The sequence below is a fragment of the Chrysochloris asiatica genome, unplaced genomic scaffold (genome assembly GCF_000296735.1).
Source record: "Chrysochloris asiatica unplaced genomic scaffold, ChrAsi1.0 scaffold00090, whole genome shotgun sequence".
NCBI lineage: Eukaryota > Metazoa > Chordata > Mammalia > Afrosoricida > Chrysochloridae > Chrysochloris > Chrysochloris asiatica.
Window position 1 is genome coordinate 3870094 of NW_006408608.1, and position 15563 is coordinate 3885656.

The 15563-nt window shown below is 45.5% G+C and overlaps 1 protein-coding gene across 1 annotated transcript in view; it reads left to right on the forward strand.

Moving 5' to 3' along the window:
* SDHB (succinate dehydrogenase complex, subunit B, iron sulfur (Ip)) overlaps window positions 1-9327 on the forward strand; it is a 35796-nt gene extending 26469 nt beyond the window's left edge. Inside the window, exons 4-8 of the mRNA XM_006866342.1 lie at window positions 2018-2154; window positions 2865-2981; window positions 5517-5618; window positions 5867-5989; window positions 9086-9327. Coding sequence (XP_006866404.1) covers window positions 2018-2154; window positions 2865-2981; window positions 5517-5618; window positions 5867-5989; window positions 9086-9163 — 557 coding nt within the window. The 3' untranslated portion in view covers window positions 9164-9327. The remainder of the gene's footprint in view (window positions 1-2017; window positions 2155-2864; window positions 2982-5516; window positions 5619-5866; window positions 5990-9085) is intronic.
* The last annotated feature ends 6236 nt before the right edge of the window (window positions 9328-15563 follow it).

Here is a 15563-nt window from a genome sequence, read left to right on the forward strand (position 1 = left end):
CGTAGGGTCACTGTGGGTTGGAATCAATGTGCCTGCACCTAACAACAACAGTGACAATGCAGCAGTGATTTGAGTGGTGTCTTTTTGGGTTTTTTAGTATGATTTAAGTAAAAACAAGGTGATGAGAAGTAAATAGTCATTTGAGTGATATTCAGATGAGGCAGAAACTCTACAGGGCTGCCATGAAGACAGGGACAGTGGTGGCCCTGGAGCAGACCATTGGGAGCCCTGTTCTCAACGCTTTACAGAAGCTCAATAGATGCTGGTATTGTCTATCCCCCTTGTACAGGACATCTGGTATGGTGCTGTAGGATCAGCACTTGACTGTGAACCACAGGGTCAGCAGTTCAGACCTACCAGCTACTCCTCAGAAACCCTATTACAGGATCACTGTGAGTCAGAACTGACTCAGCAACACTTAACAACAACAAAAATGTACAGATGAGGAAACCTAGGCCCAGGGAGGGTACGGGTCTTACACTAGGACACAGAAATTCTGAGTTTGGGAACCAGGGGTCAAATCAAAGCATTCAAACTCCAGACTGGTACTTGGGTAAAACACTCTCACCCAGACTTGAAAATCAGGAACTGAGGATAACTTGGGCGCCCCAAGAACCATGGGAAATTTTTCATCTTAAAATAACCTTCCAGTAAAAGGAAGGTCACTATACATGTTGGCCTATCACTTTTTTAATTGGTCCTGCTGCATACTAAAGCTTTTTAAGTCCTACTTGTAAGACATTTGGCTGACCTTACAGGAATGGGAGAGTGTGGTAAATGCTGCCGGATACCATGGTGGTTCCTCTGAGTCTTGCTGTTTAGGGAACATTCTGCTCTAATTCACCACCTGCCTTCCCCGTGCAAGTCCTGGCACCTCAGGAAATAGAGACCTTCTCCTGCAGGATCCTCTCAGAACCAAGAGCATAAGATGTGGTCCATCTGGATTAAGAAATAGGAGGCAGAATTATATTAATCACCACTCTTCTTTGTCCCCTTATGATTTGTTTTTCAGGGAAGCCGTTTTAAGAGAAAGATCATTAGATTTATTGTTTAAATTATATGTCATTTCTTAAAAAAGCACATGCTGCTTTGGTTGGATACTAGGAGTACATAGATTTATTGATGATATTCTGTCACTTGGGGAACATTAGGAGGAATATTTGCTTGAGACAGACTTCCATGTTGTCTCACATTCTTATTAAGATGGTTAGAAGAAGCAGGAGAGAATATGGTTTAAAAAATTGAAAACACCCAGTGCAGGTTTCACAAGTGATCAGATTTCTCTGGCCTGATCGTTTTCAAAAAACAGCTTCAAAAATGTGGTCCCATAGGATTTAGATTTGCATTGTCATTTTTAAACTCTGAAACAACTAGTAAATAAGTCCATGCTAAGAAAATTGGCATTTCAGGGCCCTTGGTAAGCACCATAGTTTTGTTTTGTTTGGATTTTAATGCCTTGAATTCATTCTTCTTCTTGGGAAGTCATTCTCAGTCAACTGAATGTAGATCCATATCCCCAGACTGCTAGCTCACCACTCCCCTGCTTAGTTTCAGAGAGAGAAAAAGAGCTTTCTCTTGATCATCTACAGCCAGGCCTCATCCTTAGATGACCCAAAATAATGTTGATTTGCTTTTGAGTATTGTATATTTTATGGTCTAGGTCCAAATAACAGTGACTTTCAAGCAATGGAGATTTCTTTTTCTTTGTAAATACCTCAAAGGGTGAAAGCGGAACTGCTGTGGGAAGTTGATGACGTCAGCAGCACCACAAGCCCCTGAACTTGTAGCCTCTAACCTCAAGACTGCCTCCTGACCACACACTAGTGTCTGGAGCGTCTGCCATCCTAGCCACATTCCAGGCAGGAAGGAGGAGGAGAGGCAAGCAGGCACTTAGGCCAACAGTGTATTCCATGTCAGCGCTGCTCTTCCTGGGCAGTACCGACGGTACACAAGGAAGCCCTGGCAACTGGACTGTGTCCGTGGGAGTGAGGAGTTGGACATGCTTTCTCTGTTTCAGGCATCTGTGGCTCTTGTGCAATGAACATCAATGGAGGCAACACCCTAGCTTGCACTCGCAGGATTGACACCAACCTCAATAAAGTCTCAAAAATCTACCCTCTTCCGCATATGTACGTGATCAAGGATCTCATTCCTGTGAGTTTCTGCAGCGCTCTCTTTTTTTTTTAATTTCACACTCACGTGTGTGTGTGTTATACTGTCAGTTCTTTAGAGCAGGCTTTTTTGTTTATTTAAAGCTACTCTTTTAGTCAGAAGGTTAGAGCAATTTAATGGGCCTCTCTCCCTGGCATGAAGAAACCCACAGTGTCATTCTGAGGGTTATAAAAACCCCTAGAGCTGAGGCAGCGTGGCCAGAGCTTAATTAAAGCTGTTGAATGGTGGAAGATAAACACACTTAGAAGATCCTCCAACAGCTCATTTGGTGAGGTTTGTTTGGGAATAACAGGTCACAAAGTTTTAGAGTTGGAACAGTCCCCAAAATTAATTTGGCCATCGCTACAAAGAACTCATGTGAAAAATAGCAATTAGGAAAGCAGTTGTTATTTATGAGTTTTACTTCCATTTCTGCCTCCCGGTGTTTGACCCTCCTCACTGACTTGGGGCTTCCAAGAGTGGGTGTGCAATCCAGAAAAGACTGGGATTGTAACATGTTCCCGACCTTGTGTAACATTGTGACCATTTCTCCTTTTGTATCTTTGCATGTATTATACCAGAGTAAGCAAGACTGACTTCTGTCTGTCTTAGAGCAGGACAGTAGGCAGGGTCCAAAACACAGGGCACATAAGAAAGCTTAGAGTTGATTGTGGAATCTGACCTTTATTTCTTCCTCCTCCAATTAATTCCAGGATTTGAACAACTTCTATGCTCAGTACAAATCCATCGAGCCTTATTTGAAGAAGAAAGATGAATCCCAGGAAGGCAAGCAACAGTATCTGCAGTCCATAGAAGATCGTGAGAAACTGGTCATTAGTCCCCATTTGTTATCTCGATGTTCTCTTAGACTCATACTGACCTGAGTTGTTTCATTATACTGATGCTTGCCTGGAGTGTGGTTTGGGGTACCTGCATGAGGTGATGCAGACCATTTTTGTATGTTTTCTGGCTTGTTAGAACTGGGCAGGAACTTCAAGAGCATCTAGCCCAAGGGTATCAACAGCCATCCTGACATCCATAGGCGGAAGTGTGAGCTCATGAAGGGCCCAGAGTGGACCAAGTCACTGATGCCTCCATGCCTTGCCTAGAAGGGCAGATCGTCGCTGTATTGCCAGATAATTCATCTCTTTCAAGAGAGGGTGGCTAAGTCAATCATTCTTTTACACACTGTGGGGTGGACAAAAGAAAATACATCTGCAGTGTCTACCACCACCCTCTTTTACAAACAGAAGGGAAATAGGGAATGGCCAACCTTGATGTTCTTTGCTAATACCACACTCCTGGTAGGTGGTATGTAGGATTGTCCTGGGGCCTGCCCACTCTCAGGACTGCTGCTCCTGTGTGTACAGGCTGTAAAGGCATTTCAGGGACAGTCATTGACAAGCTTTAGTCCCCTTCTCCACTCCGTTCACCTCCGTTCCCATTGTCACTCCCTGCACACTCAGCAGGCTGGTAGAAAGGAAGAGGGGGGATGTGGGACTGGAGCCCCGACTATGTGCCTGGCACAGGGCCAGCGTCAGCCTCGCAGACCTCCTCACAGGTACCACTCTGTGTGTGCTTCTGAAATAGCACGTGTCCTCAGATTGCCCTTTCCCTGGCTGTCTGTTTGGCAGACCAAGGGCAGGTGCAGGGACAGGGCTGTCTTCCTCCTCTCTGGATCCCTAGTCCCTGGGACATGTTACTGTACCCAGAAGTATTGGTTGTGTGAATGAATTGATGAAGTCTATCTTTTATGTCTTGGGAACTGTTAGCATCCTCTCCTCTACCCCGTAAAAGTTGCCCAGCTCTGTCATCCTGTCAGTGGAGAGTCAGTACAGTGATGTTCCAACCTCACTTCTGACTCCTCTTTCAGGAGTTTCTGGTTTCCAGAACATAGCTCCGCCCCAGCAGGTCTAACTTCCAGAGTGTCGTATGCATTCATGGAGCCCAGGGTGAGCTGACCACCGAGCCCTCTAGTCATCTCACATTCTAAGTCAGGCTAAGACTGAACTAGTATGCTATTACTAGGAAATGTGGAGTCCCCAAGTGTGCTTTCTAGTCATCAAAACGTGCTCACTTATATACCAAACCTCTTTTTAGCATTGGTGACTTCCTTACATTAATATGCTAAACAGAGCTGTTTTCCATGATTATAAAGGCCATGGTGCTCATTGTAGAAAATTGAAAAACAGAAAACTGTTTAAAGTAATCTATAATTCTACAACTCATAGATGGCCTCAATTAACATTTCTAATTTCCGTTTTTCTATATGTTGTGGATGTCATATATATTTCATTATATTTTTACAGAGCTCGGATTAAAACGTAAATGTACTTTTTATATCCTGCCTTTTTCCTTCATGTTATTGTGAACATTTTCTTCATAAGCTTTCATGAAACTTGACTGATAGTACTTCAGATGTGGGCACCAGCCATGGGATAGCCAGTCCACTACTGGTGGACAGTGAGGTGGTTTCCCGGTCTTTAACGTGTTCTTCAAGTCCTGCCAAAAATATTGAATCTCTTGTTAAGATTTTTCTAGAAGTGGGTTAAAGACTCTGACGGTGATTTCAGGTTCTAGTCAGTGGAGCCAGACTCCCCTCCCCTGTAACTGACGGAGGAGTTCCTTGAAGAGTCCAGGTTCAGTCATGGCCACCAGCTCGGTCTGCTCCTGCACTACTGCCTTTCACCTCTCGTGTCAGTGGGCACTTCTGCCGTCCTGCTTTTCTTCAGTTTCTACTGTTCCCAAAGTCGGGAGTCAGCGTGGCCATCATTAAAGAACAGGGGTTCCAGAGTCAAAACACCTGGGTGCCATCCCAGCTCTGCCATGGTGTGACCCTGGGCAAATAACCTGAGGAGCCTCGCTGGGCCCTAATCCCTAAAATGGGAGTCAGCAGTAACTCTCCTGATAGGTTATGGCGATGCCCATAGGAGATACGTATGTACAGCACACGGTGCCCGGCTGGGCCCAGCTGTCTCTGAGGACTTGTTCGTGTCCTCTGCTGAGCCAAGCATGATGCTTCAGTTCCCAGGGCTCCTCACTTTTTCCTCTCATGACTGAGCTGGGGTAGTTTCTCTTACTGTTTCTGTTCATGGTTCTCTTTTAAGATAAGTGAGGGGTTATTGTTTATGAAAGGGTGGGTACATTGGACTTGCGCTTCAGAATCCTGGGCTCCAATCCAGCAGATGTTTACATTTCAATCCCAAGATCTTTTTATGAATCTGATAAATCTGTGTGTTTGTTGAACTTGCCAAGAAGCTCAGCTAGAGTGCTCGCGCTGTCTGTGCTCCAACCCTCATATCACATTAACTGCGAACGTGCCACAGCCGTCCCTGGCATGCTCCTGACCCTCCCTCTCCACACAGGACGGGCTCTACGAGTGCATTCTCTGCGCCTGCTGTAGCACCAGCTGCCCAAGCTACTGGTGGAATGGGGACAAGTACCTGGGACCTGCGGTCCTTATGCAGGTAAAGTGCTCCTTCATTGCTCTAAGAAAAACTGCAGCCATCAGAGAGACTCAAGAGGGCCATGTGTTGTTGCAGACCAGCCGTTCTAAGGGCAAGCTTGCCTTCAGCCGCGTCTAGTGCAAGCAAGGCAGTCGGGTACATTTTCTTCACTTGGTAAAGTGAGGACCGTATCTACAGTGCACCTTTGTGCAGTTAAGCTCAGGATCATGTTAAGTGACAGCTCTGCTAATCAGTTCCTGGTTTCCCAGGCCTATCGCTGGATGATTGACTCGAGAGATGACTTCACCGAGGAGCGCCTAGCCAAACTGCAGGACCCCTTCTCTCTGTACCGCTGCCACACCATCATGAACTGCACCAGGACCTGTCCCAAGGTACCTCAGAACTGCCATGTCACCAAGAGGTGTTGGCAGCAGGCCTGGTCATTTGAGTGGGAGGAGCCAGTGTGAGCCTCAGGCCGAGCTTGTTTTCTAGTTGCAGGGAACAGATTCACTCACACAGACCACCTCAGGAGGAGGGTTTACTTGTAGGGTACACTTGGCATTGAGAGAGGCAAAGATGCCAAGGATTCCATGCACAGGAACCTGAGTTCAGCCTGACTTCAGTGGAACCAGAAGGCAGAAGGCTTCAGAACACAGACAGCTGTGGTGACTGGATTCTCTGTCTCTGCCACAGTGTCCGTTCTCTTGAGCAGCCAGCTTGTTCTTTCCTTCTACTCTGTATCTCTTCCTTGTCTCAGCACCTGCTTACCTGGCTTTCATCCCTTCGTCCTACTCATGCTTGCTTTGGCTCACCCTGGCCTGGACCCTTCAGCTTCATCCTCCTGCCTGCCCTCATTTCTTAGCTCGGATTCCTGAAAGGGAACGTAATTGGCCCAGCTCAGCTTTTCTTACCAGCCTACATCAGAGGTTGGTGGCCAGCTTATGGACTGGTGGCTGTTGGATCAGGTACCAAGCCTGGTCCAGCCAGCCTTGGCCAGTGCAGGAAGGAGCCAGAGTCACGTGGCTCACCACATGACTGCCTGTGGGCCGCCCTTTGAACAGAAACTATGGGCAGAGCAGTTTCACTCAGAAGGCACAGTAAGCAGACGGTAAGATGGAAACCTCTAGAATAACCAGTTCATAGTGTGAAGAAGAATGGCAGCACAGCTTTAAAGACAGGAAATCCAAGCTGGGTGACAGTCTGTTTCTTGCCTGGAAACCAGTGGTGTGTCCTTTACCCCCACCCTGTGACATGGAGCACCACATCTGTTAGAACGTCAGGATCAGCTCTGGGCCTAGTGGGCGAGAACACGGACTCCGGTGTCTTTGTGCCTGGGTTTCCATCCAGGCTCTTCCCCTAATAAATTCGGTGACTGCTGAGACAGGTTTCTCCACTAACACATTTAGGACCATGCAGGACACATAACCACCCGTTACCTTTTTAAACACAGGTGCTGGGCCTGTTTAGCCCAGCTGGAGACAGTATCTCTAAGGCTGGGGCCTGGCTTATGTGTTTCTTTAAAAGCTCCACAAGCGGTTTGGAGGTACATTCCTGGTCAGAAACCTTTGTATGGAGGAGGGCGGCAGAGGCAGTAAAGACTACACAGGTTTTCTGGACCTCCCCCTACCTTCCCACGAAACAGGGATGAAGGTGGGCAGTGAGACATAGGTTCACATCACTAAAGGTGAAGAGACCATTGTTTTCCAGGGAGCGGAACTAAGACCCAAGTGGGGTTACCCTCAGGCTAGGGGCAGAGCTGCCTGCCCGCCCCCTGCCCCAGAGTGCTTTCCTCCAGGCCCTGAGCTAGCCATTCTCGTGTCTAAGACCAAAACCCTTTTAATGAACTTGTTTTAGTGACATGGTTCAATATCAGTCGGATATACTGAGAACATCTCCATCCTAGACCATTCCTGAAGCGGCTGGTGCTCTCACCTTCCTGGGTGTCCTTCCAGATTCCTTCTATGCATGCACAGCTTTGGTTTTTATGTAAATGATTGCCCACTCTAGACATGTATATCTTTGTGTTTGTTTCTTTTTTTTCATTTAACATATTTTTTGGAGCTCATTCCCTATCAATACCAGTTTTCTCCCACTATCCAAAAGTAAAGCATGCCTGTGAAACCTTTTATAAACCAAATGGCACAAAGTGAAGACACAGTTACCATTCATTTATATGGGAAACATTATTGAGCATTCCCAGACCCAAAATACAGCCTACCAAATAACACAGAAAACTTAAAATAATACTAGCATATAGTAGAAGTCTTGGTATGGCACTGTAGGATAAGCACTGGACTGTTAACTACAAGGTCAGTGGTTCAAACCCACCAGCTGCTCCACAGAAACCCTATAGAGTCGCTGTGAGTCAGTGGCACTTCACAACAACCATATTGTAAAGTAAAAGCGAGACTGATGGATAAATTATAAAGTAGAAATAATGTCTGCACAGTGACGTTCCTAGGGAGGAGCTGGGTGACTCTAGTCTCGCAGCTCCGAGTACACACTGCCTCTCCATGTCTTAATGCAGAGCAGCTGCTGGGGGCTAGCTTCCCTTTACCTTTTTTGTTATAGAAGCAAAAACTCTAGATTTCTGTTAACTAGCAAAAACAGTTACTAATGTAGGTCTTCATCCAAGCAAAGTGGCAAAAAGGGAACTTTCTAAAAACCATGTATGAAATGTCTTGTCAGTCTGCCTCTCCCTGCCATGCTCCCCATGCCTTGTTTTCCTTTTTTATAACATTTTAATTTTTGCTAAAGTCATTCTTCTCAAATGAGGAGACAGTTCTCTAATTTCAAGTGAGTCTTTGCTTAATTTTGCCAAATGCTTGCTTGCTCCCTTCCTCCTCCTATATGCCAGGCCCTGAGCTAGCCATTCTCGCATCTAAGACCAAATCCCTTTTAATGAACTTGTTTTAGTTCCATGGTTCAATACAAACAGTGAGTCTGGCATTCGCTAGGTTTGCTTATCATGCCTCCTATAGAACAGATGTTACAGCTGCAGGTGCCAGTGCTACTATCAGAAGGGTTGACAAGACAGTGTCTTCCACTTTCCTATGAGAGCTGATTTCTGCTGGTACTGATTTAAGAATGATGGTACCAATGTGAATTTCTGGTTTGTTCAACATTTCCAGCTGTCTGTATCATTTCAGCTTTGGCCTGTAGACATAGAAGGAATGCTGTACTCAGACATCTTAGGGCAGTCAGAAAAGTGCCTCTGCCTTGAACTTTGACCTACTAGAGTAAGTCATGCCAGAAGGATGTCAGCGTGTCAGGGCTCTTGGCAGAGATAGCTGAGCATGCTTAAATGTCTAAGAGTAGGGACAGAAGAGCTCTTAGCCCAAGTCCCTTCCCTTGGTTTTTAGAGACTTGGTGTGCATTGACATTGCTTTGCCATTGTACCAGCTGGTGGAGTGTTTTCACCTAAGGCCAGAGTTCTTCTGCTCCATTTCCGTTATCATGTGGTACTGATTCACCTCTCTTTTGTCAAGGGTCTGAATCCAGGGAAAGCTATTGCTGAAATCAAGAAAATGATGGCAACCTACACGGAGAAGAAAGCTTCAGCTTAGCTGTTTTCATACTTTTCTTTTCCCTCTATAACTTGTAACCAACTCACAGCTGAATATAATTTATATCTCATTTGACCTCCTTCAGGGTCTTGATTTTCCATGAATACAGCATGTATAATCAAACATTTTAAGAAATAAATCAATGTAATTCTACTTTACTAACAGAAAAGCAAGCCTCTTCCTTTGACTTGCTGCAGAGCAGTGAAGGCGCCAGGAGAGGTAAACAGGACTCCGGAACGGAGCCACCTGGGGTGGGGTGTCGTGGGGGATCTACAGATAGGACCTGGCGCTTGTGCCCAGCTCTGCCACTCACCAGCTGGCTGACGTTAGACAAATGTCTTTGCTTCTTTATTCTCTGTTAGCCCATCTGTAAAATAGGAGTCATAATTGTCCTTATGACAAGTGTGTGAGAATACTTTAACTTATTCTAAGTGCTTAGTAATTGTTAGCTATTATTATCATCTGTTGTTGTTGAGTGCCATCGAATTGGTTCAGATTCATAGAGATCCTGTATAGGGTTTCCGAGGCTTTAAATCTTTATAGGAGCAAAACGCCTCATCTTTCTCCCTTGGAGCGGCTGGCGGGCTCAAACCTTGGACCTTGTAGTTTGCAGTCCAGTGCTTATCCTATGGAGCCACTGCACTCCCATTGTTACAATGCAGTATTTTGTACACTTTTCAATATTAGAATTGCAGATTCCTAATGAGTTACGTTTCTTTCTGTCTTTATGTCAGATTTGTACATAAATCGGAACAGGTAGGTACAGTTTGTATCTAACATCATTAGTCACTGTTTAACTCAGTATATAGTATCTAGTGTACCTCTCTGTACATTGCAAAAACACTTCCAGATGCACTAAAACATTTTTAACACAATACACCACTCCTTATCCACATGGTTAGTTTTCAAAGACCAGGTCTTTATGCAAAAATCAGTTAATGGAGGGTAATCACATCAGATCACAAAAGAGAGGATGACTGCTGGAACCCTCAGGAGCTCTGGTAGCAAAGTGGTTACAAGTCGGGCTGCTAAACTTAAGTTCAACATTTCGAAACTACCAGCTGTTCCACAGGAGAAAGAAGAAGCTTTCTGCTCCCGTAAAGATTTATAGCTTCGGAAACCTATGCGGGGGTCACTATGGAGTCCTGGTGGGCACTGTGGGTGGTTCAAGCTCTCCAGCTGGTCCTCAGAGGCCCTATAAGAATTGCCATGGTTCAGAACCGACTCCATGGCACTAACAACAACAGTCACATCATTGTCAAATTATATCATTACATAACTGCCAAACCACCAAGAATCATCCCCCAGCCAAGTGGACACATAACTAACCATCACGGCAAATCGGTTTGGCCTCACATCTCAGTGCTGGTTACAGCCAGAGGCATGTTGTTAATGTGCAAAATTGTCTTAAAGGTAACATGTCAAATAAGGAGCTAGCCAATCATGAGGACTAAGTGTCATGTTTTGATGCATACCTCAGAGTAGTACCTGCTTGGTATTATGAACAATTGTATGTACTTGTAGTTTTTAATATATGAGGCATCACTGGGGTTGAAGTGTAACTAAGGTTGTAAGTCTATACATCGAACGTTCATAACCCAGGGACTGCTTGTATTTAAAACCAAGTCTTGATGACTCATTTCATATGTCTTTGAGGCAAAGTTCTAGATTCTTCTTGCTCAGAACAATAACCCAGATTGGCTGTGAACTCGAATTAGCTGCACAGATGACCTGAGGGATCTCACTGGAAACACTCATTCCCCAATGGCTTCCATTACTGATGCTGGGGCTTTCTGGTTTTATTACAAAAGTAGTATTACTCTTTGGAGGAACCAAGGGTAATATATAAAGTAAAGGAGCCCTGGTGGTACTGTGGATTAGGTGTTGGGCTGCTAACCACAGTGTCGGCAGTCCAAACCCACCAGCCCTGTGAGGCTGTTTGTAAAGATTTACAGTGAGTGCTGGCAGTGGGCTTTGTTTGGGTATATAAGGTAAAAGTGGAAGCTCCTCCAGGCTACCGAAAGCCCCACATCCCCTGAACAGTTTATATGTCCATCTTCCCTGGCCTTTATGTCACTACAAATGTGTGCCACATATAAAACCTATTCACTTCAAAATAGAATGAAAGGACTGTCCAACAATCTGTTAGGTAGCTTTCTATTTTTATCCCAGAGTATCAAAAGGACTCTTAGGTGCTAATAAATCCCTACCTTAGACTGTGTGTGTGCATACACATATATACAACTGCTAACCACAAAGTCGGCGGTTCAAACCCACCAGCCACACCTCAGAAACCCTAAACAGGGTCACTATGAGTTGGAACCGATTCGACGGCACTTAACAGCAACAAGGAGCATTGGTAGCATGTTGGTGTTGAGTGCCGTTGAGTCGGTTCTGACCCATAGCGACCCTTACAGGGTTTCCGAGGAGTGGCTGGTGAGCTTGAACTGCTGACTTTGCAGTTCAAACAACTTTGCAGTCCAGCGCATCACTAGAACTCCATTGGTAGCATAGTGGGGTTTAAGTTGGGCTGCTAACTTCAAAGGTCACTAGTTCAAATTTACCAACTGTTCCATGGAAGAAAGATGAAGCTAGGTTTGCAGGCTAGTGGAACTAAAGCTGAATGCCTTTGATCTGAGGCTTACTGGTTGAGTGGGGTGCTGCCTCTGGGCACTTCATTGGCAGAGTTAGAAGGGCTTTGTAACAACTAGCTGAAGCAGGGCAGAGGCCGGAGAGCCACAGATAGGTCTGCCTGTGGGCACAGTGGAAAAGATGCTGTTCTGAGGGAACTGTAGCCTGAGCGCTCCTGATCTTGAATTGTCACCTGTCACTTCCCTAATAAACACTATCGCTCTGACTATGGTGTCTGAAACAAATTATCAAACACAGCAGAGAATTAGAGTGCCATGGCCAAGTGGCAGAATCGATGGACTCAAGCGTGGCAACAGTAGTGAGGTTGGCCCAGGATCGGGCAGTATTTCGTTCTGCTGTGCATAAGGTCGCTATGGGTCGGTACTGACTCGATGGCACCTAACAACAACAACAACATGGGAAGGACAGTTGATGTCAAAATTGATAAAAAGGTTAGAAGGTGGAGGCATAGCTGACCCTTTGCCTCCTAGGAATCAACCTTGAGCTTTTGATCTTGATTCTTTCCACCCCTTAGGAAGTTAGAGACCACATGCCTCTGCCATACCATTTTTGCAGTATATAAACAATAAAACCTGGTAAAGCTGGAGCCTGTGTAAGGCAGAAACCTGTCAGAGAAGGAAAATGCAAGGATTTTCAACTACTAAAAAGCAATATGGATGTGAAAGCTGGGCAGTGAATAAGGAAGACTGTAGAAGAATTGATGCCTTTGAGTTGTGGTGTTGGAGGAGAATACTGAAAGTGCCATGGACTGCCAAAAGAACCAATAGATCTGTTTGGGAAGATGTGCAGCCAGAGTGCTCCTTGGAGGCCAAGATGGCTAGGCTTCATCTCTCATGCTTTGGACACATTGTCCGGAGAGCAGTCGCTGGAGAAGGATGTCATGCTGGGTAAGATGGAGGGTCAGAGAAAAAGAGGAAGACCCCCAACGAGATGAATTGTCGGGGTCTGACCCCGACATAGTTGTCACGAGTTTTTGGTTCACGAGGAGGGGAGATCCAGCGGCGATAGGGATAGCAAAAGAATACACAGAGAAACAGAAGAAGGGAGACAATGAGGCACCCCAAAGCCAGGGTGGATACATCACTGGTGGACAGGCTTGGGACTACAGGCATCATGGCCTCTGCAGGCAGCGACTCACTGCCCTGCAATCTTTAATGCATGCCTTCCAACCCGTAATGCACCGCAATCTTTACTCCATGCCTTCCAACCAGTAATGCACTGATCTTTACTCCATGCCTGCCAACCAGTAATGCACACCTGGGGAGGCCCAGGCCTCTGTTTTATTTAGGGGAGGAGTTTCACACCAAGCTGGGAGGGACTAACACAGGATACAGCTAACATCAGTAATTTTCCAGACATTCAGGTAACTTTACATTGTACTTCACTGGTTCGAATCTCAGGCCAGCAACTTGGATTCTCAGGCCCAATTAACATATCTATAGCCCCTGAGGTCAGTTGGGGGAAGTTGAGAGTTCTGCAGGAGACGCCCAGGTGAATGGGCTGCACCTGGAAAAGGGATTAGGGAGGATGGGTTCTTTGTCTATAGAACAAAGAACCGAGAAGTAGCTAAGATATTTTTAGGTAATCCTTTGGAGAAAGGTTTAACCTTGCAACCTTTAGTCTCGGCTTTAGGAAAATATCACATTTATCTGTGGATTTTCAAAGGCTCCAGTGTATTAATTTAATATATATACCTGAATATTAATATGAAAGCAGTTTGCCATTAACTGCCAGTGGCCTCATTTGTTACACTCGGCCCTAGAGGGCCTCGAACCTCTGACTAGTCTTACACGGTCTGCAACAATGAATCAGCCAGGTGACATCATTGATGGCGTCAAGTGTGGCAGCGGTAGTGAGGTTGGCCCAAGATCGGACATTGTTTCGTTCTGCTGTGCATGGGGTCACTATGAGTCGGTTCCGACTTGATGACACCTGACAACAACAAAAAGCAATAGAAAAGTTGTCAGACCGCACCCTCGAAAAACAAGGAAGCCCTGTCAAGTTCAGCTGTCACAGTTTTCACTGCATGAACACACAGACGTTGATAGACGTCATTTTCCTTAGCCTTTATTAACTACGGCATAAGTATCCTGTATATATGGTGTGGGTGGATGCACTGCAGCATGTTTATCCATTCCTCTACTAAAGCATAGCGAGGTGGTCCCAAGTTCCACTCTTCAGAATAACCCGAGGCTGCTTTTTCAGGTTAGAACATAAGATTCCTCAGAGTAGGAAGGCTTCTGGCAAACTGAGATAGCAGCTAAGGAAAGTTTCTGATTCACAGAGAACGAAGGGACCACTCAACAAGAACTAGTTTCAGGCAACGAGAGGCAAGGTGCTGAAGGACAAAGATGAACAAGATCCTTCACACATAAGAGCCACGTCACGAAAGTAAAATGGAACAAAGTGACGTAACAGAAATGTAGAGAACCATCTTTGCCCTCCTGTGTAACACCTCAGGATCCTGGACTAACTCAGTAAGACAACACCTTACACAACCCTCCAGGATTGAAGCTAAAATTCAAGAAATAGCTGGAGGGAAAAAAACAGGCAGATGTCAATACCAGGGGCTTGGAAAGTAGTGGGGAAAAGCTGCCACCCAGTTCTACAAACAGCTGTTTACCTCCTTCAAACAATGGATTCCTGTTAGTCCCAGGCAGGTCCCACCCATGGACTCAGGGAAACTTTGGCTTTGCCTCTAATCTCTTAATCGGTTGGGAGAGATCACTTTTTATCATGGTGGTTAGGGGTCCCAGAGTAGCTGCCCCCTGTATAGAGAGCAGAAAGCCGCCTCATTCGCCCATGACATGAATAAGGTTAAGGCTTGTAAAGATGAGTTCTTCAATCTTGGCTCCTGAAAAGAGGCAGGGAGTAGCTGGGGACTTGCCATATCCAATCAGCTAGCCTGTTGTCACTATAGGTCACTTTCAATCTAATAAGGACATTAACACTCATACTAAACAAATATTTTATCAGTTGATGGTTTCATTTATAGTTGTTTAGTGCCGTCGAGTTGGTTCCCACTCATAGCGACTCTGTATAAGGTTTCTGAGGAGCACCTGGTGAGTTTGAACCGCCGACCTTACAGTCCAGAGCATTAACCTGTAGTGCCACACCAGGACTCCCATAGTTTCATTTACTACTTATTTAATCTTTCATTGGTTTGGAAGCAAAGGTGCAATTTTTGTAGTCACTAAGTCTTTTCTGATAAAACTGCACACCTGAGCAGAGACAGTATTTGGTCCTTTATGCTGATCTTCAGCCTAGACCATGTGCCACCGTTTATAAAAATCGTCCTGGGTGTTGCTCAGTGTCTCTAGGTCTGAAGCCAGCCTTCTCTAACATGGTGTCTGTGCAGGTTGTGGAACCCCTCTATGCCTTTATTGTCTTATCTGGGAAATGGGAATTAACACTCACCTCTCAGAATGCTGATACAATCCCAGAACAGAAACTCTGAAAGCATCTCACCTGGCATAGAACGAATGCACACTCATTTGTCCTGAATACCTACTGTGGGAAAGGGTTTCTGGGGGCTGCCGGGACTACAAAGGTATCCCCAGCCCTTCTGAAATTGACAATTTCATAAGTTTCCAATATGAATGGGGGTGATCAGAGGTCCCTTGCTCAGAGGTTGGCTTACCTACATCTCTTACATCACAGCAAACCAGTGACTCCCATCACTCACCTCCTGGCCCCTTCCTCTCCCCACCCCAAGATAACAAAATGATTGCTGAAAGTCACAAGCATA